The 24,134-nt window shown below is 41.9% G+C and overlaps 1 protein-coding gene across 1 annotated transcript in view; it reads right to left on the bottom strand.

Moving 5' to 3' along the window:
* Positions 1-24,134, bottom strand: part of gpatch1 (G patch domain containing 1) — a 29,045-nt gene that overhangs the window by 2,921 nt on the left and 1,990 nt on the right. Inside the window, exons 2-16 of the mRNA XM_060911769.1 lie at positions 18,910-19,044; positions 18,719-18,804; positions 17,522-17,682; positions 10,959-11,056; positions 10,533-10,585; positions 10,098-10,337; positions 9,847-9,997; positions 9,585-9,664; positions 9,281-9,485; positions 8,044-8,373; positions 4,885-5,063; positions 4,535-4,662; positions 4,041-4,329; positions 2,796-3,063; positions 2,616-2,708 (exon numbers count right to left, since the gene is read on the bottom strand). Of these exons, the coding sequence (XP_060767752.1) occupies positions 2,616-2,708; positions 2,796-3,063; positions 4,041-4,329; positions 4,535-4,662; positions 4,885-5,063; positions 8,044-8,373; positions 9,281-9,485; positions 9,585-9,664; positions 9,847-9,997; positions 10,098-10,337; positions 10,533-10,585; positions 10,959-11,056; positions 17,522-17,682; positions 18,719-18,804; positions 18,910-19,044 (2,496 nt within the window). The remainder of the gene's footprint in view (positions 1-2,615; positions 2,709-2,795; positions 3,064-4,040; positions 4,330-4,534; positions 4,663-4,884; positions 5,064-8,043; positions 8,374-9,280; positions 9,486-9,584; positions 9,665-9,846; positions 9,998-10,097; positions 10,338-10,532; positions 10,586-10,958; positions 11,057-17,521; positions 17,683-18,718; positions 18,805-18,909; positions 19,045-24,134) is intronic.

Raw genomic sequence — 24,134 nt, 5'->3', positions numbered from 1 at the left:
ATCTGTGAAACATGGTGGTGGTAGTATCATGGTTTGGGCCTGTTTTGCTGCATCTGAGCCAGGACAGCTTGCCATCATTGATGGAACAATGAATTCTGAATTATACCAGCAAATTCTAAAGGAAAATGTCAGCACATCTGTCCATGAACTGAATCTCAAGAGAAGGTGGGTCATGCAGCAAGACAACGACCCTAAGCGCACAAGTCGTTCTACCAAAGAATGGTTAAAGAAGAATAAAGTTAATGTTTTGGAATGGCCAAGTCAAAGTCCTGACCTTAATCCAATGGAAATGTTGTGGAAGGACCTGAAGCGAGCAGTTCATGTGAGGAAACCCACCAACATCCCAGAGTTGAAGCTGTTCTGTATGGAGGAACGGGCTAAAATTCCTCCAAGCCGGTGTGCAGGACTGATCAACAGTTACCGCAAACGTTTAGTTGCAGTTATTGCTGCACAAGGGGGTCACACCAGATACTGAAAGCAAAGGTTCATATACTTTTGCCACTCACAGATATGTAATATTGGATCATTTTCCTCAATAAATAAATGACCAAGTATAATATTTTTGTCTCATTTGTTTAACTGGGTTCTCTTTATCTACTTTTAGGACTTGTGTGAAAATCTGATAATGTTTTAGGTCATATTTATGCAGAAATATAGAAAATTCTAAAGGGTTCACAAACTTTCAAGCACCACTGTATGTTTCATAATTACATTCAGTTGGTAAACAGGAAGTTGATGTGCGACAGACCTGAAAACGGTATACACGGTATAGAGTGTGTGCACGTGATGTCACGAGGTCACGTGATATTTGTTTATCCGCCATTTTGGACGGCAAGGTCGCGCATAGAACTTAGACGAACCCATTCTAATTATCAAGTGTGTGGGAGTAGATCTTTCGAGAACGGTTATATCTTGTTCAGCATTTGGTTGTACCAATAGACAGGGCCAAAGGAGGGCCTGTCATTTTATAGATTCCCCGCAGACGAGGAGAGACGCGCAAAATGGGTGTCCGCTGTGCAAAGAGAAAACTGGAACCCCAGTTCTACCAGCCGAATTTGTAGTGAACACTTCATATCAGGTAGGTGTAATCTTCTAATTCAATACTCCTAGTACATCTGTTAAGTTGATTTTCGGATTGAATGATAACTGCATACTTAGAAACTAGACAGTCTCTAACGTTTAAAATGGCTACGCCTAGCCCTACTACCCTGGCCTAGTCTACGACAATGTTTTATCTTTTTGGCTCATATATGCCTTTGAAAGGCCAATCCATAGTAGGGATGGCAAAAACTAAAAAAAATCTTGACCGACCACCGAGCCTCATTAGCCGGTTAAAGTCGGTTAACCTATGAGTTTAAACAGGGATGCAAACGGCGGATGCGCCTTTTTCACGGCTGAATTGCACAGATCCAATTTTTTTTTTAGGGGGGGCGTTGGAGTGTCTGAATAATTTCATCAAAGTAAATTATGTATTAAAATTACTAAATGAGCAAATGCTGTTACAGTCCATGAAACATAGGAAGTATTAGTATGAGAAGAAGGCAGTTGGTTAGAAAGCTGCGCACATTTGCGCAGCTTCCGCGCAGGTGTGCGCGGCTGTTTTTCAGACAAAAACATACATATTTACAACCCTGTCATTATCTGGAACTGAGTTTAGATTACGAACATTCTTAAGATAAAACGTCTTGCATAGTCTCTATGATAAACGTCTTAATGCCACTTACCCGTGAGGTTATCAAGTAGACTTCCTTCTTCGGGACCTTCCAGAGGTATAGTTGAGATACCCGTCCCGCAACAAAATATTTATAAGCTTCCAGGCTCTTGTAAGCTTTGAGGGCTTTGCCAGTGTAACACGATTCACGATTAACGAGAAAATTGTAAATGTCGTGGTAGGCCAGATCGGGCAAATCGCCGGCACCGCAGCTCTGAATTTCCCTGAACAAGGATTGCGGCAAGTTGTACGGATCTGCAATCCCCAACCTGGAACACTTTTCCACGTAACGCTGCCTCACGTCACCTTCAAGATGCTGAACAAACTTAGACAAGTTATCTCGCGATGTAGATGGGGTATTTTCCGAATTTTCTTGGGGATTACTCCCTGGATCCATTACGCTCGCGCAAAGTAAACTATCCTGATGCCGTCCAATGTGGCGGAGTGGGCGGAGTACACACGTGCGGGTCACGTGACTGCACATCCTCTATAGAACCCCAAGCTGAAGTTTGGTACCAAGTGGATATGATTTGTGGTTGCTGAGAAAAAGGGGTGTTTCAGACCCTTTCGGAACGGGGGTATAAAACCCAGCTTTTTCACAAGAAACTGCAAAGCGTAAACTCCTCTGGAAAAGTTACAGCTTTATCTCTGATTGTTAAAGAGCTGACACTGGTAGCTCCTTCCCTAAACGTTAAAGAAACGTCTCGTTACAGAAAACTTCACCATGTTTACAATTACAGCGTCTGCCGTACACAACCCCGAGAATGAGCCGTTACTATAGAAACGATAATGTATTAATACTGTATAAACGTGTGATTTGCAGTTACACCACCGTAAGAGCTGCTGTTACAGAAAACGACTCAACACCTTCTGACCAATCAGAATCGAGAATTCAGTAACTAACCAGGTGGTGGTAATCTGGGTCCAAACTCCTCACAGTCGAGATCTGCATTAGTGTCTTTCTGCGCTACTTTTTCTGCGATTCGGGATTCCGGCTCTGTAGAATAAAATCGAATGCATTAGAATTATAATATTTATAAATAAAAAGATTTAATAACTTTTAATATCTAAGGCTTGTTTGTACCTGTTACACTACTTAAACGTGATGTGGGAGGAGCCTGAGGTACAACAGGCAGGGTAGGTGTGACTTCTGGTGTATGTGGCTCCGCCTCCAGCTCCACCTCCTGCTCCTCCTCTTCACCACTGTCTTCCTCAGATGAAGACGAGCTCTTCTCATCAGACGAGCTGGCGAAGATGGCCTTGAACAGGTCCATGGGAGGTCTGACCTCTTCCTCCTCCTCATCTTCATCCTTCTTCGTTTTCTGCTCGGCGTCAGGCTCTGATACTTTAGGCTGCAATTTTACAAATCAGAATTATGAATATCAATCAAAATCATAAACCCAACCAATAAACCTGTCTTCCTTTCATGAGGGTTTTATCAGCATACTGGCAACTCCATAATTATTGGCACCGTTCAGGGAAATGAGCCTATGTTAATATATAAAATTAGTAAGAGGAAGTGATATTTGCTTCTAAAGGCATTGTACTATTTCATGTTTTTTTTTTTTAAACACAATAAGTATGTTTTAAAAGTTCTGGAATTTGTTCTGCAAAACTTTTGGTTTTAAAATAATCGGCACCCCAACAGTCAGCAACGGTTCGCTACAGCTTCTTAGGGTGGTTGTGTTTAATAGATGATGTGTTTGAGAGAAAATACAAGTAGTTAAAAATAAATTTAAAAACACAGACAGACAAACAACTAGTTTTGGGTTTTTTTGAGAATTATTTTCTGTTAAAAAAAAATATGTAGTTTCTCAAATAGTTTCAGTGAAAAATTGAGCCACTGTCATTTTTACTTTTTCTTTAGAGGGGTGCCAATAATTATGAACACGACTATGTATGCAGTAATAGTTCTAAATTACATTACACCATTATTTCTCACATTGAATTGCATAACACTTTAGAATTTCAGACCTAATATTTTGCAAATAGTGTGAAATGACCATGATAGTAATGTACGTTTTTTTAAATATCTTTATCATTTTTTTAAATATAATTTTATATTTAATTTCTTTGTAAATACTAGTCTAATATTTTTATTTTTCTATTATTCAACTTTACAATATGATTACATACTTAACTATAATTTTTTAGATCTATTGTTTATTTATTTATTTTTAAATGAATAAATAAATGACATGCAAATTTTTTTTTAGCATTTTATGTATAAATCCTAACTCATGAAGGATTTGATCGCTTCTGGATGAGCTGAATGAGCAGGAGAAACCCAAACCAGTACAGTTTATTAAGAATTTATAAATAAACGTACCTCAGCAGCAGTGACGGAGTCCGTGGATGCTGTAGATGTCGTCGCAGTGATCGTGTGGTCTTGCTCCTGCTCAGCCTTGTGTACGCTCAGCGTCTCTTTAACCTTTGACCCCTGATCAGCCACATCCCACCTTGAACGTTTGCCCGAGGAACTGAGAGAGGAAGCAGGAGCGCTTCCTGAGCTAGAAGTGGGCATGGCTTGAGAGCTCTGTCTGTCATCCATGACAGTCAGGAAATTGAACACGGAGAACTTGTCGCGCTTCACTTTGGGGAGGCCCACGATGCTCGAGCTGACGATGAGACGAAAAGAAATAGTTAAGAAAGGAAATGTTATTCCTTCTTAGTTTACGGTCAGATATGGATTAAAATTAGGACTAGATGTAGGCGGACCATAGCTTCAATTACCTGCATTAATAATTATGTTAATGGAAGGTCTTCACAAGAATAGGAAAAAAAAAACGTACGTGTGTGTGTGTGTGTGTGTGTGTGTCTCACCCTGGATAAGGGTCGGAAACATTAAACCTCCTGCACAGGAGTTTATCAGGATGCCATTCCATTGTGTCTCTAGTGAGTTTCCCAAACATCTTCATCTTCACTGCTGCCTGCTTGTCATTCACATCACCCTGTCAACACACACACACACACACACACACCAGGGGTTCTCGAACCTCCTCTTATTTTATTCATCTATTTTACAATGTAAAATCAGAATCAAAAATATCGCTTCATGAAGACAGATTGTGTTTGTTAATATTTTTAAAACGTTAATATCTGACCCTAATTAAAACAACCAACGCATCTGGAATAATAATTATAATTTAATGTCTAAAATCGGACATGCTGACCTCCTGATCCCGTGTCACCTCTACGCTGTCGGTGTCATCCTCGTGTTTGGCCCGAGTGAAGCGAGAGGACAGTAAGGATTTACTCGGCTTATAGAGCACAGCCGCACGCACAAACTCGTCCCGCTCTCGGCCTCGCTCCCATTCCGTCATCGCTGGATCCAGACTTGACTCCAGAGCATCTATACAACACACACAGACAGTATAACGGTTTGGCTTGTTAAACAGGTGTAAAAACAATTTGCAGTCATTTTTCTGATACACAAAAATAATAAAAACTACATTTAAAAGTTGGAATTAAAAAAAATACACCACTGATTGTCATTTCTTTGACTTCATATTTACATGTGGATGCAGTTGGTTATGACGTAAACCTCATGACACAGATATTCGGCTAAAACGTGTAAAGGTCCACTTTCAGGAAATTTTCCTCACTTAAAAAAAAAAAGCCGTGGTAAGAGACTAACATGGCTGAATGGTGAGAACGGTACATCTCTGAATTCGCCATTAGTGATCATTTTATGCCATCAATAAAACAGTTAGGTTTGGGTTTGTAGTGGTGCTTCAGATTATCACTGGACTATGTGGACATGTGAGAGTTTGAATTTAATGCTGGAAACTAGGCATGTAACGATATATCGTGCAAAAATAAATCACGATATAAATTTACGACAATTTGAATCGATGAAATAAAAAATGTATCATGATTATTATGATTAAGCTGTGTACTCTTAGTTTTTCCTAGCTGTAATTGTATTGTTGAAACAGCAGAGGATACGCACAATAGCGGAACTACACAAGACTTCACTGGAGGCGGAAGTAACACAGCTCTAATGTTGTGAAAAAAAGATCAAAAAATGTAAAAGAGCTGTTGTGCGATTGTAAAAATAGATTTAATAAGAAATCGGAGCACTTTTTTTTTTACAGACTGCTGAAAAGATAAAGAAAAGAGAAGGAAATGGAGGAAATACAAAAGTTTATTAACCCTCTGGGGTCGAGAGCTTCTCCAGCGAAGCTCGGCAGGTTTAGAATGAGTAGGTCACGTATTTAGATGAATATCTTCATGAGTTTATCATCATACAAGCATGATAAAAACATATTGACAGAAACTTTATACTTTCCTATGTGCCCACTGCCAAATAATATCTCGTTCTTCTCGTTATCTCTAGCCACTTTATCCTGTTCTACAGGGTCGCAGGCAAGCTAGATGAAATATAAAACTTGTCACCTTACTCAGTCACACCGGAGTCGGAGCACTGAGCGCACAATTACGCAGTCATAAAAGACTATTCACATGGTAACGGCATGATGATAACTTTCACTCTTTCAGTTTCAATTGGTTTCTCTTTTGTGGTGGGAACGCCCACCGTAAACAGGATAAAATCTGTCAGCCATAGTTTGGGCTATTTGGAGGTAAAACCTTGTTGCGAGATGGCACGCGGATTTTACGTGCTTTGGATGATTTCAGGATGATTTTTGAATTCAGTTTTGAAAACTGCAACACTGATAACGAGTGGTGTCTTTTTTTTCTTTTAAACTTCAACCCGATCTGGCTGAAGATCAACTCGAATATGTGTAAATATGTCCTCTATTTATTATGAGCAGATCGGTTGATACGTGTGCGCTGTAGTGCAGACACAGGAAACATGCCTCTGCAATTTTTCCAGAGTTACAAGTATTTTCTTCAAAAATAGTTAATTATGCTTGATTTTAAGTTTAGAGTGTAAAATTTGGAGTCGGAGTGGGAGCAAAATTACAGAGTAATTGTGTAACAGAGTAGGTTGTGGCTCTGAACTGAGTAAAATAGTACAAGAGTTAATTTCAAGGCACACTGAATAGAGTCAAATACCAAAATAAAGTCAAATACCAGATAAATGAAGATGTTTTAAAAAGCAGTTTTAGATCTGTGTTGGAATGTGTGAAAAAACATGACCTTACCCATTGTGATGAACCATTTTGATCATTTGACCTGATGGGATTAAGAGTTAATCTGATGGGATTAAGAGTTGGCACTGGGAGGTGGTTTCACTCTTCTCATTGAATGGAATGGAAATTCTTACCCTTCTCATTGAATACCCCTCCCACTGCCAACCCTTTATCCCAAAACAATAGGACATGCATTTTTTGATGGCCAGTTAATTGTCCAAATCAATGGAGCAGATTTAAGTTTGTGTGTTTGATCCACTCCTCAGACTGAACAGAATCACCTCAAGTGACCAAAACAGTTCGACAGAATGGGTAAGGTCATGTTTTTTCACACATTCCAACACAGTTCTAAAACTGCTTTTTACAACATCTTCATTTATCTGTTGTTTTTCTTTTTTAAGTACAATCATGACATACAGACTACAGAGATATTATTGTAGCTGAACTTGTGCTGAATACAAAAAAAGTCATATGATTTTGAAAATACTGCTTAGATTTGTTGAAATTGACAACAAAATCAGAGCATACCAAAATCATTACCGTGCCAGAAAAATACCCTCAGACTCCAGAGGGTTAAGAAAAGGACGATTTGTTATTACATTTTTCATTTTTAATAGAATGAATATTTTACATAATAGGCTGTTATATTTTACTCCAACCTTTACAAATGTGGGAAAATAATTATTGATGGTTATTAAGAAAATGAAACAAAACTTTTTTTTTTAATTTAACAAAAGGTAAGATTTAAGTTGATAAATAATATGAAAATAAATTTTGCTTTTTTTGGTAATAAAATCTTCTTCATTTAATTATTTTTCAAAAACAACCTGAATCGAATTGTGAATTGGGTGAATCGTTAAATGTCGACTAGAAACACGTTTAAACGTTTTGTTTTTGACACAAGTTCACGAAGCAGACCAGAGAGAGTAAATTAAATAAAAATCTACAAAGGTTTGTGAAAACTTTTCTGTTTCTGGGCTTGTATTTGGTTTGATGAGTTGATTTCAGGTAAATCCATCCATTATCTATACGCCTGTCCCTCAAGGTCAAAGGGGAACCTGGACTCAATTCAATCTGACTTCGGGCAAGAGGTGGGATGACTTCAGGTAAATAATTTACGTAAATGTACGTTATAAAATGCAACTGAAAATTTGTCACAGAAGCCATGACGTTTCGTGTTTAGAAAACTAAGGTCACTCTGGTATCAGCTCTGCTGCAATACGGATCGTGTCTCACCTTTATTCCCCTGTTTCAGGTGGCTGATGTAGCGATCGTAGCGCGCCTGCTTGGACGGGTCTTTGTTAAACGGCCGAAAAGTCTGGCTGGTTTGAGCTGTGGGACTCGACCAGATGCTGAGAGCCTGCTGGGCCGTGTCTGAAGCCGGAGGCCGGAGCTGCATGTCTGCCTGAGCTTTAGAGACCTGGAGCTGGGTTCGAAAATCAGAAGGAGCGACACCGGACTGGAAACGATCCTGTAAAGCAGCTCTCTTCTCTTCTGCAGCTTTACGGATCTCACTCAGCCTCTCTCTGTCCTTAATGTCCAGGAGCTCAAACACTGAACGGGGACCTACACATCACACACACACACACACACACACACACACACACACACACACACACACACACACACACACTCAAACAAGTCAATGACAATCAGAAGTATGAATACATAAAAATACCCTTCAGTGTACAGATAACTTCAAAAGTTTACATAAATTTCAGGGTAAAAAAAAAAAAAAAAGGCATTTATATTTTACTAACCAGAATTCAATAAAGTAGGTTTTAAACCGTAATTAAAGGAAAACAGCGCTCACATGACCCAAACCAACAAATACTGACCTTTCACAGAAAAGAAGTCAAAGAAAGTCCGTCACTAACAGTCTAAACCGTCATTCAAAATGAAAGATAAAGGTCAAACAAAAAAAAGGGGGGGGCATGGCCTAAAGGTTAGAGAAGCAGCTTTGGGACCAAAAGGTTGCTGGTTCAATTCCCTGGATGAGTAGGAATGGCTGAAGTGCCCTTGAGCAAGGCACCTCACCCCTAATTGCTCCCCAGGCTGCTCTGGGTATGTTGTACATCGCTCTGGATAAGAGAGTGTCTGCTAAATGCTTGTAATGTAATGTAATATAATATAATGTAAGTAAAATAAGTGAAATGAAAAACATCCTAAGAGTCGCAAAAAAAACCTGAAAATGTCTCTAGATATAAGAGGAACAAAAGAACATACTTGCATCACAGAAAATTTTTTTAATAGATATAAATTTTTTTTGCCAAAGCCATGGACACTAAATTCAACCTTTGTGAAATGAGGGTGTACAAACTTTTGCACTCAACTATATCTTCTGAAATGTGTTGCAACATAAACAAAACCTCTCTTTCATTCATTCATTCATTCACGCTAAATTGTAATACTTGCTTTTTTTTCCCCTTTTGGTTTTGTTATTTATTCTGCTGATGTAATTAGGCATCGGTACCCTGTAAGCTGGTCTCTCCCAGCATCTCTCTCCGCTGGGCGGAGTCCAGCGTGTGGCGGCTCTGCTGCGGTGCATTCTGGGATAGCTGTCCACGTGAAGCCTGCAGCGCCTGGGCTACCAGCGGGCTGACGGACGACGCGTCCACCACGGGCCGGAAATAATGCACCGGGCGATAATCACGAGGCAGGACGGGCGGAGGAAACACCTGGACACATGTTTTACACTTCATCATCATCATCATCATCATCATCGTAATCTTGTGAACTGAAGTTTTTGAGTATTTGTGATTGGGATTCTCACGTACGGGTTTTGCTTCTTCAGGTTTAGAAGCTAATGTGAAACCTTCCAGGATTTTCCCCACATATGCTGCATCTCTGCTTGTATCTGGATTTAAAAAACAGTTCAGAAAATAAAAATCGTAATTAAAATGCCATACTAGCAAAAAGAAATAAGACACCCTTAGTTGCAAAAACAGAAATAGCTACAAAATTATATTATAATTAAAGTAATTAATTATTATACGAGTTAAAAGCTGATGTACTGAAGCCAACGGCTTTCAGACTCACCTCTCTTCTTCTTTCTGTACTGCTGAGGTGCCGTCCACCCATAAAGTCCGTCCCCTGGCTCCTCCCCTTCCAGAATGACATCATAATTGGACATGGCGTCTTTATGGTAGATATCATCGTCCTCCTCCTCCATTGCTCCCACGCCAAAAGCCTGCGCACACAGGAAAAAAATCAATAATTAATTAATTATAAAAGGATGAGAAATTATTCTTTATACAAAGTGAAACATCTTTCACAAAAATGCATCTCACCTGCCCTGAGATCCCGCCCTTACGATGTTGCCCCGCCTTCCTATCACCAAACAGACTTGTCCTATCAGAGTCTAGCGTGAAGAGGTTGATATGCGATGCCCCTGAACCGCCCATCATGGCCTGCAGGGGGTCGAGGCCTCGGTAGCCGAGCCCATGGACGTCATCTTTAGGGGTGAAATCCACCGGGGTAACGTCTTTGGGTGCAAAGGTTACGTTCTCGGGCGCAAACTCATCATCATCCTAATGAATGAATGAAGCATCTTATTCAAGTAAGGATTTGTTTACAGATATAACTAGATGAAAAAACTAACATTATGGGGAAAAAAAAAATCAACAATTAAAAAGTGACAGTAATTTTAAAATCCTTAAAATATGCATTTTTTTAAACTTTCATTTGAAATATAAATAAAAACACATTTGTATGTTTATAGTCACCTCCGACTCCTCCGATCCTCTGGGTGGTAAAGCACATCCGTACACTTTAACATCTGTAATAACCACACAAACAGAAAGCTACAGTTTTAATGTGGTGCAAAAGTTTACACCCCCACATGGTATACAAGTGATGTAACAAGTAAAACTGTCCCAAAACTGTATTTTACTTTTTATCTTCAAAAACAAATTTCTATTGCAATAAGTCAACAAACATTTACTGTTAGGAACATGTGTCGCATTGCGTCCCGTCCCGTCATTTTATTTTATTTTATAAACTTGCTCTATTAAATCAACAGCATGTTCATTTGAAAATGGCTCGTAATATCACAGGCTGGAATATAAACATGACTGTGACACTGAGAAAAATCTGAAGAGTCACAGCTGACAAAGGGTGCACAAACTTTTGCACTTTGTTCTTGAATTTACCCGGGTTTTGTTTGCGTTGTCGCCGTTTCAGTCTGGGTCCGACCCCCTGTCCATCCTTCCATCCCATCTTCCGAAGCAGCTCCACTCCGATAGACGACCTGCCGCACACAGAGAGTGTGAGTGATTATTATTAAAGATGGCACCGAGCCGATAATCAGACTCTGTATCGGGCCGATACCAGGAAGAAACATGGTGGATCGGATATCGGATCCTGTAATGAATGGCAAAGACTGGAATCGGAAAAGAAAAGCTTTTGTAGAACAGATCTTTATTCAGAAGACCTACATGATACAATATGATTTTCAGTCAGGCTCTGGAAAAGATTATTACACACACACACATATATATATATATATTTATATATATATAAATATCAGCTGGATAGTACAGTGGTAATGCTCACTGACTACGACGCAGGAGATCGGGGTTCGAATCCCGGTCGGGGCAAAACATCATCCAGAGATTGTGTACCAAGCCCCAACAGCTAACAGCCTCAACACAAGAGCTGCTGACCTGAGAAGGAAGATCGTGACCCAACTGGAAACCTGGAGCCCCCGACAAATACCGAAACTGAGTTGCCAAGTACCTTCAGAAGATCTACTAGTAGATGTGAATGCTGCTCTGAAGACAATCTCCACAAGAACCATCACCATCACTCCCACAACAAGCTGATACACAGTACAGCAACAGTAATCATGGAGATGCTTGGACACAAGGTGGGCTCGGGACATAACAAACAGTATCCACCATGGAAGAGACGATTAGAGGCCAAGATAAAGGCAGCACGGAGAGAAGTTAGCCAGCTAGCTGAACTACAGAAAGGGAACATGGTGAATAAAGGGAACAACAATGGCAGGGGAACAACAACCGGTCAGACCCACCAAGAGCTGAGGTGGAAAAATACTGGAAAGACATATGGGAAAGAAAGGCATCACACAACACCGATGCCCAATGGTTAGTGGACCTAAGAGCTGACCACAGCAACCTCCCAGAACAAGAACCAGTAACCATCTCAATGGCAGACATCCAAGAAAGAGTGTCAAAGATGAAGAGCGTACTGGCTGAAGAAGCTAACTGCACTCCATGAACGCCTAGCAGATGAACCAGCTGCTGAGGGATGGAACCCACCCAGAATGGCTAACCCAAGGCAGGACAGTCCTAATCATGAAGGACCCCCAGAAGGGACCCATCCCATCCAACTACCGGCCAATTACCTGTCTCTGCACAACATGGAAGGCCCTGTCAGGCATCATTGCGGCAAAAATGAGTAAGCATGTGGCTCAATACATGAGCGAGGCACAGAAAGGAATTGGCAGTAACACCAGAGGAGCCAAGCACCAGCTACTGGCCGATAGAACAGTCGCCCGAGACTGTAAGAAGAGACAGACCAACCTGTGCACTGCCTGGATTGACTACAAGAAAGCCTACGACTCAATGCCACACACATGGATACTGGAATGTCTGGAACTGTATAAGATCAACAGGAACCTAAGGACCTTCATACAGAACTCAATGGAAATGTGGAAGACAACCCTAGAGGCCCCATTGCCCAAGTCAACATCAAGTGCGGCATATACCAAGGAGATGCGCTATCACCACTGCTGTTCTGCATAGGCCTGAACCCCCTCAGTCAGATCATCACGAAGAGCGGCTACGGGTACCGATTCCGTAGTGGGGCAACAATCAGCCACCTGCTCTACATGGATGACATCAAGCTGTATGCCAGGAACGAGCGAGAAATAGACTCGCTGATCCACACCACCCGGATCTACAGCGATGACATAGGGATGTCATTCGGATTGGACAAGTGTGGCCGGATGGTCTCAAAGAGAGGCAAGATGATCCGGACTGAAGGGATTGACCTACCAGAGGGCAACATAGGTGATATCCAAGACAGCTACAAGTACCTTGGCATCCCACAGGCTAATGGAAACCATGAAGAGGCCACAAGGAAGTCAACCACAGCCAAATACCTCCAGAGAGTAAGACAGGTCCTGAAAAGTCAGCTGAATGGTAAAAACAAGGTCCGAGCCATCAACATGTACGCACTACCAGTCATCAGATACCCCGCTGGTATCATAAACTGGCCAAAGGAGGAGATAGAAGCCACAGATATCAAGACTAGAAAGCTCCTCACCATGCATGGAGGGTTCCACCCCAAGTCCAGCACCCTGAGACTATACACTAAGCGGAAAGAGGGAGGCCGAGGGCTAGTGAGCATCAAGACCACGGTCCAGGATGAAACATCGAAAATCCGAGAATACATCAGAAAGATGGCCCCAAAGGATGAACTGCTAAGTGAATGTCTCAGGCAGCAGAACCCTGAAGAGAGTGCAGAGGAGGAGGAGGAACAGACAACCTGGAGAGACAAACCCCTACATGGCATGTACCACCGTCAGATAGAGGAAGTGGCTGATATCAAGAAATCCTACCAGTGGCTGGATAAGGCAGGACTGACAGACAGCACAGAGGCACTAATCATGGCAGCACAAGAACAGGCCATAAGCACAAGAGCCATAGAGGCCAGGATCTACCAGAGTAGATCAGACCCAAGATGCAGACTGTGCAAAGAAGCCCCTGAAACAGTCCAGCACATAGTAGCAGGGTGTAAGATGCTAGCTGGATCAGCGTACATGGAGAGGCACAACCAAGTGGCTGGGATAGTATACAGGAACATCTGCAACCAGTATGGAATAGAAATACCCAAGTCCCAATGGGCCATACCACAGAAGGTGGCTGAGAACAACAGGGCCAAGATTCTGTGGGACTTCAGCTTCCAGACTGACAAACAGATCCTGGCTAACCAACCGGACATAGTGGTGGTGGACAAAGAGCAGAAGAGGGTGGTAGTGATAGATGTGGTGATCCCAGCTGACGCCAACATCAGGAAGAAGGAACATGAGAAACTTGAGAAGTATCAAGGGTTGAAAGAGCAGCTGGAACGGATGTGGAAGGTCAAGGGTTGCGTGGTCCCCGTGGTAGTGGGGGCACTTGGGGCAGTAACCCCCAAACTGGGAGAGTGGCTCCAGCAAATCCCAGGAACAACATCTGAAGCCTCAGTCCAGAAGAGCGCAGTCCTAGGAACATCGAAGATACTGCGCAGAACCCTCAAACTCCCAGGCCTCTGGTAGAGGACCCGAGCTTGAGGATGACATGGATACCACCCCCCCGCCGGGGGTGAGAAGGAGATTTTTTTTATATATATATATATATATATATATATATATATATATATATATATATATATATATATATACATACACACAGTCAAGCTGGAAAGTCTGCACACCCCGTTCACCTTCTCCACATTTTACTACGTTACAGACTTATTCTACAATAGATTGAGTTCATTTTTTGTCACAAAATTCTACACAAAATAGCCCATAATGACAAAGTGAAAGCAGGTTTTTAGACAATTGTGCTAATTTATTAAAAATCAAAATGTAAAATATCATATGTACACACCCTTTGATATGACACCCAAAAGTGAGCTGAGGTGCATTTTGTTTCCACTGATACTACTTGAGATGTTTCTCCAACTTAACTGGAGTCCACCTGTGGTAAATTCAATTGACTGGACATGACTGGGGATTGCCACCACCTGCCTGTATACGGTCCCACAGTTGACAGTGCATGTCAGAACAAACTCCAAGCCAAGGGGTCAAAGGAATTATCTGTAGACCTCAGAAACAGGATTGTGGCAAGGCATAGATCTGGAGAAGGGTGCAGAAAAATTGCTGTAGCTTTAAGGCCCGGTCACACAGCGCTTTACGGCTTTATCACGGCCAAAACCCGTCAAAAAGTGCTCTCCCGTGAAGCAGACGATGTTGTTCATGTTGATGTTGAAGTTAAGACGTGTTACAGTCGATATACAGACGTGACAGGACGCAGGGGAAAATCGGAACGGCGTCGGACGCGGCAAAAAGTTTTGGACTGCTCAAAACTTTAGACCGCGGACAACCACGGCCGGCACACGTGGTAAAGACGTGCAACACACGTGAAAAACACGTGATAATCAGTGTCCCGGCCGTTATTAAAACTTGGGGAGACGTGGTAAGACGCGAAAGTTTGGCGGTCTATCACGGGCAGAGCACGGTCATCGGACGGGTGTTACGCGTTGGTATCACGGGATATAGCGTGTGTTTAGCGGCTTATCACTGAGAAATGGATTTTTCCGCATACATAGCACTGTCTAAGCCCGTTAAACGACGTCTCAAACAAGTTCTAAATTCGATTGATCACTGTCTAATCACTTCTGCATCACTTCTGATTTGCGGCATGTATAAATACCGTAATTTTCTGAGACCTCGGCACTTGCAGTCTAGATGTCAAGGGGTGAACATGAACCCTCAACGCTGTGATGTCCTCATCTTAATGCTCCAGCACCAACAGAACCAACTGATACAGGCTCAACATATCCTTGCTGAGAGAAGAAGAAGAAGGAGGAGGAGGAGGAGGAGGGTGGTACGGAACATCTGGGTGCGTGGCTGGACTTGGTTAGCTGTGCTTAGGCAGTGCTGCAGCAGTGAAACAGCCGCCGACGGCCATACCCCGTACAAAGCACGGCAAAGCCAAAATTGACCAAAAATTAGCACTTACGACCACGTCCACCAGATTTTTGTATCTTTTTGTACGTGATATAGACGCGGAGTGCTGTGTGACCGCCCCTTTACACGTCCCAGAGAGCACAGTGGCCATCATCATTCATAAATGGAGGAAGTTTGGAACCACCAAGAATCTTCCTAGACCTGGCCGCCCAGCCAAACTGAGCGATCAGGGGAACACGGGCCTTGGCCAGGGAGGTGAGCAGGAACCTGAGAGTCACTCTGATAGAGCTCCAGCGTATCCTTGTGGAGATGGGAGAACCTTTCAGAAGATCAACCATCCAGGCAGCACTCCACAAATCAGGCCTTTATAGTAGAGTGGCCAGACGGAAGCCACTCCTTAGTAAAAGGCACATGACAGCCCGCTTGGAGTTTCCCAAAAGACACCTAGAGGACTCTCAAACCACGAGAAACAAGATTCTCTGGTCTGATGAAACCAAAATTGAACTTTCTGATCTAGAGACCAAGCGTCACGTCTAGAGGAAACCAGGCACTGGTCATCACCTGGCTAATGCCATTCCTACAGTGAAGCATGGCAGTGGCAGCATCATGATGTGGGGATGTTTTTCAGCAGCAGGAACGGGACGACTAGTCCTGATAGAGGGAAAGATGAATGCAGCTAAGTACACTGAGATCCTTGAAGAAAACCTGCTCCAGAGCGCTCTGGACCTCAGACTGGGGTGAAGGTTTACCTTCCAACATGACAACGACCTGAAGCACACAGCCAAGAGAACAAAGGAGTGGCTTCAGAGAAAGTCTGTGAATGTCCTTGAGTGGCCCAGCCAGAGCCCAGACCTGAATCCAATTGAAAATCTGTGGAAGAAGCTGGAAATGGCTGTGTACCGATGCTCCCCATCCAACCTGACGGAGCTTGCAAGGATATGGCAAGAGGAATGGGCAAAAATATCCAGAAACAAGTGTGCCAAGCTTGTAGCTTCTTTCCCAAGGCGGTTTGAAGCTGTAATTGCTGCCAAAGGTGCATCAACCAAGTATTAGGCTAAGGGTGTGTACAGATGTGTCACCACTAAATAACCTCTTTTTGTCAGTAAAATAAAATTGCATATTTTCTAAAAACCTGCTTTCACTTTGTCATCATGGGCTATTTTGTGTAGAATTTTGTGGCAAAAAATGAACTCAATCTATTGTAGAATAAGTCTGTAACATAATAAAACGTGGAGAAGGTGAAAGTGGTGTGCAGACTTTCCGGCTTGACTGTATACATAATATTAAAACACGTTACATACAATAAAAAAAACCCTACACTTAAGTAAACAGTAAGGCATTCGAATAAATAATATGAAAAAGAACACAATGACAAAAAATAACAATAATGTTGAAAAAACAAATAATAAAAAAATTAAAATATTTAAAAAATAAAAATTAATTTTTGGAACTGGGAATATTTCCATATAAAGAGACTTGACTTTTTTTTCTTTTTGTCAGGATTAACTTTATTATGTACATTTTATTTAAGCCTAGGTCACAACCGGACGTACGATTTTTTGGCCGTGCGATTTTTGGCGTTTCCCACATCGCTGCATTTTTTTTGTTCGTGGAGAAAGACGCACGTTGGCCGTAAGTTTGTCTTGCAACCTGAAAAAAACGTAAGCGCCCGTAGAGTTTGTTTGACATGACAAAGAACCTCTGCGGCCGGTCTACGGCTCGAAAATCAGCACGTCACAGGCGCGCCCTCCTTGCGTTTCTTGCGTTTTTTGCACGTAGACCGGCCGTAGGAGCACGTACGGCCGGTTGTGACCGAGGCTTTAAATACATGATGAGCAACAAGCTGAAACGGCATGAAAAGGTTACTGATCTGAATCCAGAACTTTTTCCACTCTATTCGACATCATGTAACAGCAGTAAGAGATCCCCCCCAACTACTGTTTGTGAAGTAGTGACTACAGAGAGGTACGATCAGTTAAAAATTCCTTTAATATGAAATGAAATGAAGAGAAATACCGTGCGGGTGCGATCAGCTCCTCCAGCAGAGTGTCTCCCGGGATGGGAGCGGTGAGGGAGCTGATGGTTCGGGCCTTGTCCCTGATCTGATCAGACCTCTCAGAAGCAAAATCATCAGTGGTGGTGATCTGTTGGGGTGCGATACCGTGCTCGCTGAAATCCTGCAGAAGAAGAACCGAGCGTTAAACCATAAACAGAACGGGCTCTGACTGAGACAAATAACCGTGACAACCAGCTGCTGTGCCAAATCAGGAAGAAATCTGTGTTCTTCAGACTGATATCTAACTGGAGTCCAGGGGCCGCATTACAGAAAGTTCCTAACTTGAGAATCTCATCTTATCTGTCTAGTTCCCGTGGCAACGGCACTTTAGGATCATATTTAGGAAAAGGCTATTACAGAACAGCCGTTCCTAACTCTGTTGTCCTATCCTATCTCAAGTTAAGAAAAGTGCATTACAGAAGCATCCTAACTTCTAAAAAAACTAAAAAATTCTTAAATACCCGTCCTAACTTTAGGATATCCCCACCGCTGTCCTAACTGTCATTTTTACTGTATAAATCAGCTAGTAATCTACTATTAGACAGAATGGCAGGTATTTTGCTTTTGAGGCGACAACAACAACGTAACCGGAATTTGTTTATTGAAAGGCAGTTGGTAGACCAAAACGACGTTTTAAGGTTTGATGACAAAACTTTGATAAAATTTAAAGCCTGTTGTTGTTTGTCCATACTGTTTACGTCTCTTGCTGTCTCGTGTCAAGTCGTCACTTGTAGCAGGGTATTGTTTCTGTTGTAGCAGCTAGCCAGAGATCACTGGACGTTACTTCACGAGACACGGTGTAGCTTTCGTTGCTAGGTAACAGACATTAAAGGCGATCATAGATGTTTCGATCGGTTATTTAGGAATCCTAACTCGAGATAAGATAAGAATCCTAAATGAAGTTAGGATTTGCTTCTGTAATACCAAACTGAAAAGAATCCTATCTCACAGCTGTCCCATCTTAACTTTTGACTTAAGATAGGAACTTTCTGTAATGCCGTCCCAGGTTCATGAGACTCAAACACTTATTCTGACATCAAGAATCGCCAAACGTACAAACAAAGCTGTTCAAGTCCTTCCTTTAGTGAAGGAGCTGAACAAACATGATTAGAAAAAAAAAACCAGAATTACGCACACGATTAAATATAAAGACATACTTCTTCATCCATGAAGTCTTCTGGTCTGGCATTATGTTTCTCTGCCTTCTCATTTCGTGAGGACACAAATGTTGACGGCGTCCAACCTAAATAAGGTCAAGGACAAAGTTACATCTACAGCAAAACTCACGTCATTAAAAAAAACCCACACACACGCACGGTTTACTGTCTCGAAAGTGGTTTCGTCTGACCTTCCTTCGATCCCACAGTGTTGAAGTAGCCAGCAGAGAAGCCACCAGTGAAAGCTCCATGAAACCTTTTGTAGCGACCTTTCTCATCCTTAACCGTCTGGTCCTGCACAGGTATCGGCTTTCTGATGGGCTCGTCTTCACAGAACGGGACAGAAAACGCTTATTTTTATTATTTCCACAAAGAAGAGAGACATTTGGGGGAATGTTCACACGGTACACAGAGAACACACACTCAGAACAGGTTACAAGCATGAATAACATGATTAAAAGAACGCACGTTAAAATATTTCCAGTGAAAAATAAATTAATCTGGGGTTTATGTTGCATTATACTCAAGACGTGATTACAGTATAGAGATACAGGATGAGATAAAGATCATAGAGTGGGGTATATCGAGTCTGAGAGCACGAGTGAAAATACTTCTGCTTTGCATTTTTTTTTCTAATTTAATACAACAAATTTCATGACAATTTATATTACGGACAACAACGTGAGTGAAAAGTAGAATCTTTGAAATATTTACATGAATTTCAGAATCTCTTAATATTTGGTTTGTACCATTTTTTTTTTTTTACTTTAAAGGTCCCATGGCATGAAATTTTCACTTTCTGAGGTTTTTGAACGTTAAAATGAGTTCCTCTGACCTTCTTAAGTCACCCCAGTGGCTAGAAATTTCATAATGTGTAAACCAAACTATGCCCAACATTTGAGAATGGCGCGTCAAAACAGCGCGTTGATAAACTCTTCCCTTTACTACGTCAGCAAGGGAGATGATCCCCACGCCCCCCCTCTGGATTCCCACCCACTGTATGGATTGCCCGCCCAGTTGTAGTGAGGAGACCATAGAGGGAGGACACAACAACATGGCATCACCTAAGCGAGCGAAACATGGAAGTTGCGCTGTACATGGATGTGACAACACAGAAAAGAGTCTGTTTTTACTGCCGACGGGAGAGCCCCTGAAGACGCAGTGGCTTAATTTTATTTACTTCAATAATACGCCGTCGAGTCTACCTAAGACGGTGTATGTTTGTCGGAAGCATTTTCCTGTTAATGTTTCCACAGCTTGGGACAGTACAGGGCAGGTTTTGCACATCAACTGTCACTGAAGCCTGGGTCCGTACCAAGCACCCCTGCCGCATCAGCCACAAACACCGAACAAGTAAGTGTATAACTGGTCGTTTTGCCGTGTTTTAAAATCAGTGCGTTAGCCTAGCAATGGCTACATTAGCTGTGCAGCTAACCGCTTCCTGCAGTTAGCCAGGTAATCTGCGCTACAAAACTAAAGAGCATGCAGCGTGCTCTGTTAAACTGAGTTTAGTCTGGAAATTGACTGTAACTTATGAGCTTATGTTTGACTATTGCTCTGCAATGCATGTCTTCTGTTGGATAAGCGATATGTTGCTGTAGTTGCTGCTTCTATCCTCTTTGGTTATGGAGTGCGTGTTCAAGCCTAGGGTATTATACGTTCGTAAACTACCACTCCGAACACTCTCACTCTCTGTTCTCTGTGTCACGTTGAGTTTACGAAAGGAGTCCGAGGGAGAACGGGGTTTTGTCTTAGCAGCGTGGCTACAGGCGATGATAGCAGCGAGTATGTGTGTGCGTGCAACTTGGTCAAGCCCCTCCCCCCCATGGCCCGCCCCCACCCTCTACCCTTCCCCGCCTCCTGCTTCTCATTAGCAAAACGACGCACTGGGAAAAGCGCTGAAATGGGGCTTTCTCCCAGGAGGCTATATCTACGTGCCGAGGGTTCATTTCGAGAAAGGCTGCGGATATAACATCCGGAAACCTCCACGAGCCCGTTTAAAGCATCAACAAACCACCATGCCATGGGTCCTTTAATGACAGCGTGCAGTCGAGCTGCACAGACACGACAAGTTTGTGGAAAACCTTATCATCCTTTTTAGATCAGATCCGAGATTAGACATGAGGAAAATCCATGGCCTAAAGGTTTGAAAAGCAGCTTTGGGACTAAAAGGTCACCAGTTCGATTCCCTGGAGCAGCAGGAATGGCTGAAGCGCCCTTGAGCAAGACACCAAACCCCTGACTGTTCCCCAGGCTGCTCTGGGTATGCTGTACATCACTCTGGATAAGAGTGTCCGCTAAATGCCTGTAATGTAATTGTGGCAGCGGGGGCGTGGTCAAGCGTCGGTCTGTGAACAGAGGGCGGAGTCAGGGAAGGTAAGTGGCAGAATCACTACACCTGATGTTAGTTAACCTGTGTTTGCGTGTCTTCCCCAGTGGCCGCGCCCTATAAAAGGAGAGAGAGAGCAGAGGAAAGGAGCTCTCTCCAACCAGACGACTGATGTGTGTGCGCGCGCGTCTGTGAGTTTGTGGTCGACTGAAAAGTGTCACAATAAAGAGTTTTGGTAACTCAGTTCTGGCCTGCCGTACTTCTGTGCTCCACCCACCCGCTCAAAGTCTTACAGTAATGTAATGCAAAATCTGACCTTTTCATACAAAGTAGTTAACGTGATCAATATCACATATTTGTTTACATTACAGGCATTTAGCAGATGTTCTTACCCAGAATGACGTACAACATAAAACATACCCAGAGCGGGCCAGGGAGCAGGCCAGGGAGCAGTCAGGGTACGGTGCCTCACTCAAGGGCACTTCAGCCATTCCTGCTGGTCCAGGGAATTGAACCAGCAACCTTTTGGTCCCAAAGCTGCTTCTTGAACCCTTAGCATGGGCTTCCTCCATGTTAAATATTTAAACAGGCTTTTGAACCATGGATTATAATCACCATCTACCTCTATATTTCCATCAGGCTTTGAACCACGGATTATATTAGCAATTTTGCACAAGACATTGCACAGTATATCTACCTCCATGTTTGCACATTGTTTATCTCTCCTTTTTTTTTTAAATGTTATCTTCATTTTTCACTCGACCTTTATATTTTGCATTCCATATGCACTTTATATTTTATATATTTCTTTTTATATTGGTAAGCGTAGTTTGGTCGGGCAGTTGCAAAATAAGAATTTCATTACCCAATAATAAACCGCTGTGTCTGTTATTGTGTATATGACAAATAAAAATCTTGAATCTTGAATCTTAAAATGAAAAGTAATTGTTCAATATTTCAAAACCTTCTGTTTATTTCTAATTTTTCAATGAAGAAAAAAGAAGAAATCCCAAATCCTCGGTGTAGCCTCAGACTTCTGGACCCCACCTGTATAGATCAGGTATCAGGTGTGGTATTAAAGGTGGGGTATGAGATTTTGGAATAACGGTTCCCGCAAGCCATATTTTGAAAAGAAACCCGCCCGCCCTCGCCATGCTCCCCCCCCGCGTCTCCACCCCTCCTCCCCCTTATAAAGCCTGAGAAAGTCAGCCTTTATAATGGGTGTCTATTGCGTTACACACCAGTGGAGCAGAGTGTAGAGAGCTTGGAAAAATAGCTCAAACTTTCTCATTTAAACTGTGTTTTCAGCCCCAATTTTCACTCCACACACACAATTTTCTCAAAAGTAGTAGCCACACTTGTCCTGATTCACACAATGTGAAACCTACACGATAGGACTTGCAGTTTTTGAATGAGAAGCCTGAAAGTGAGGAGAGGACAGCCGCCCAGCCCCATAGACTGCCATTATAAACTTGGCAGAAAAGTCACTCGTTTTTAACTCGCTCTAGTGACCTCATTTTTTTACACTACAGACAAAAAATTACATCAGTGTGTTCAGGAGATCCTTGTGGCACTCACTGTGAAAGAATTTTGTGAATATCTCCTTCCGTTTTCGTGTAAATCTCCGGTGTTTGGAGGGAGCGCACTGAGAAAATCCTGCGCTCTGTGTGACACTCTGCTCACTCTCTCACACACACACACAGAAGGGCGGGCTGCTCGTGGGCTTCAGTCTGATTGACGTGTCAGTATCCAATCATTTTGAGGTGGTACATCGATAGGATTGGATGGCGTTTTTCCTTTATTTTACACTGTAGACTGGATTAAAATATTTCGTTTTTGGGTCAAACCTTCTATTGTACTGCTTGCAACATGGGTGTGAGGAGCTTTTCAAGCAATATGGTAAAAAAATACTCCTGAAAAAATCTCATACCCCACCTTTAATCAGCTCTGACTAAATACAGTGAGGACAGACTGTGAAGCTGAAGAATAATAGAGTCTTACAAGTAAAGGTTGGGGAGGCAATATCAGATGAGTTTAATGTACAAAATGGTGTTCCTCAAGGAAGTGTAATTAGTCCTATTCTCTTTCTGATTGCTATCAATGATTTAAATTTAAGTGGTATGCAAGTGTCCATATTTGCTGATGATACTGCAATATGGAAAGCAGGAAGAAACATTAAATATATAAAAAGACAGGTTCAGAGAGCTATCAATGATCTAGAAACATGGTGTGATCAATGGGGCTTTAAGGTTTCGAAGGCCAAAACAAAAGTGATTTTATTTCATAGGAAAAAGTGTAAAGAGCCTATAGATATTTATTTTCAAGGTACTAAGCTAGAGCAAGAAAAACAAGTTAAATTTTTAGGGTTAATTTTTGATCAAAAACTTACTTGGAAAGATCACATTGACTATGTAGTTAAGAAATGTAAAAAGAGGATAAATCTGCTAAAGGTGATCTCTGGTTCAAAGTGGGGTGCAAGTAAAGAAGTATTGTCATCTGTATATAAAGGTCTAATTAGGTCTGTTATTGATTATGGGAGTGAAGTTTATGACACTTCAGTTAAAACTCATAAAAATAAGTTGGACAAAATTCAGGCTCAATGTTTAAGAATATGCTGTGGAGCATTAATGACAACACCTATTAATGCACTACAGGTTGAGTGTGGTGATATGCCTTTAGATCTACGAAGGTTGTGGTTGCAATGTAAACTAGCGGTTAAATATAAATTTAATTCTAATCATCCTACTAGTGCATGCTTTAACGAAGCTTATGATGGTAAATACCAGGATTCTTTCAACAGTATATTTAATAAAGTAAATGAGTACACTAAAGATCTCAATATTGAGGGTCAGGAAATAATAGTTGATAATATTCCTTATTGGGAATGTGGAGACATAAAAGTTTGTTTAGATTTAGCTAATAATATCTCTAAAAAGGATATTCCAGTTATAAATTTAGCACATAGTAAGGAGTATTTGCAAAAGTGGAATAATCATTTAAAGGTATACACCGATGGTTCTAAAAGTGAGAATAAAACAGGTTGTGCATTCTATGTTCCAGAAATGGGCTTTAAAAAATGCATGAGAT

The sequence above is a fragment of the Neoarius graeffei genome, chromosome 27 (assembly GCF_027579695.1).
Source record: "Neoarius graeffei isolate fNeoGra1 chromosome 27, fNeoGra1.pri, whole genome shotgun sequence".
NCBI lineage: Eukaryota > Metazoa > Chordata > Actinopteri > Siluriformes > Ariidae > Neoarius > Neoarius graeffei.
This window is presented reverse-complemented; position numbering and strand designations above follow the sequence as displayed.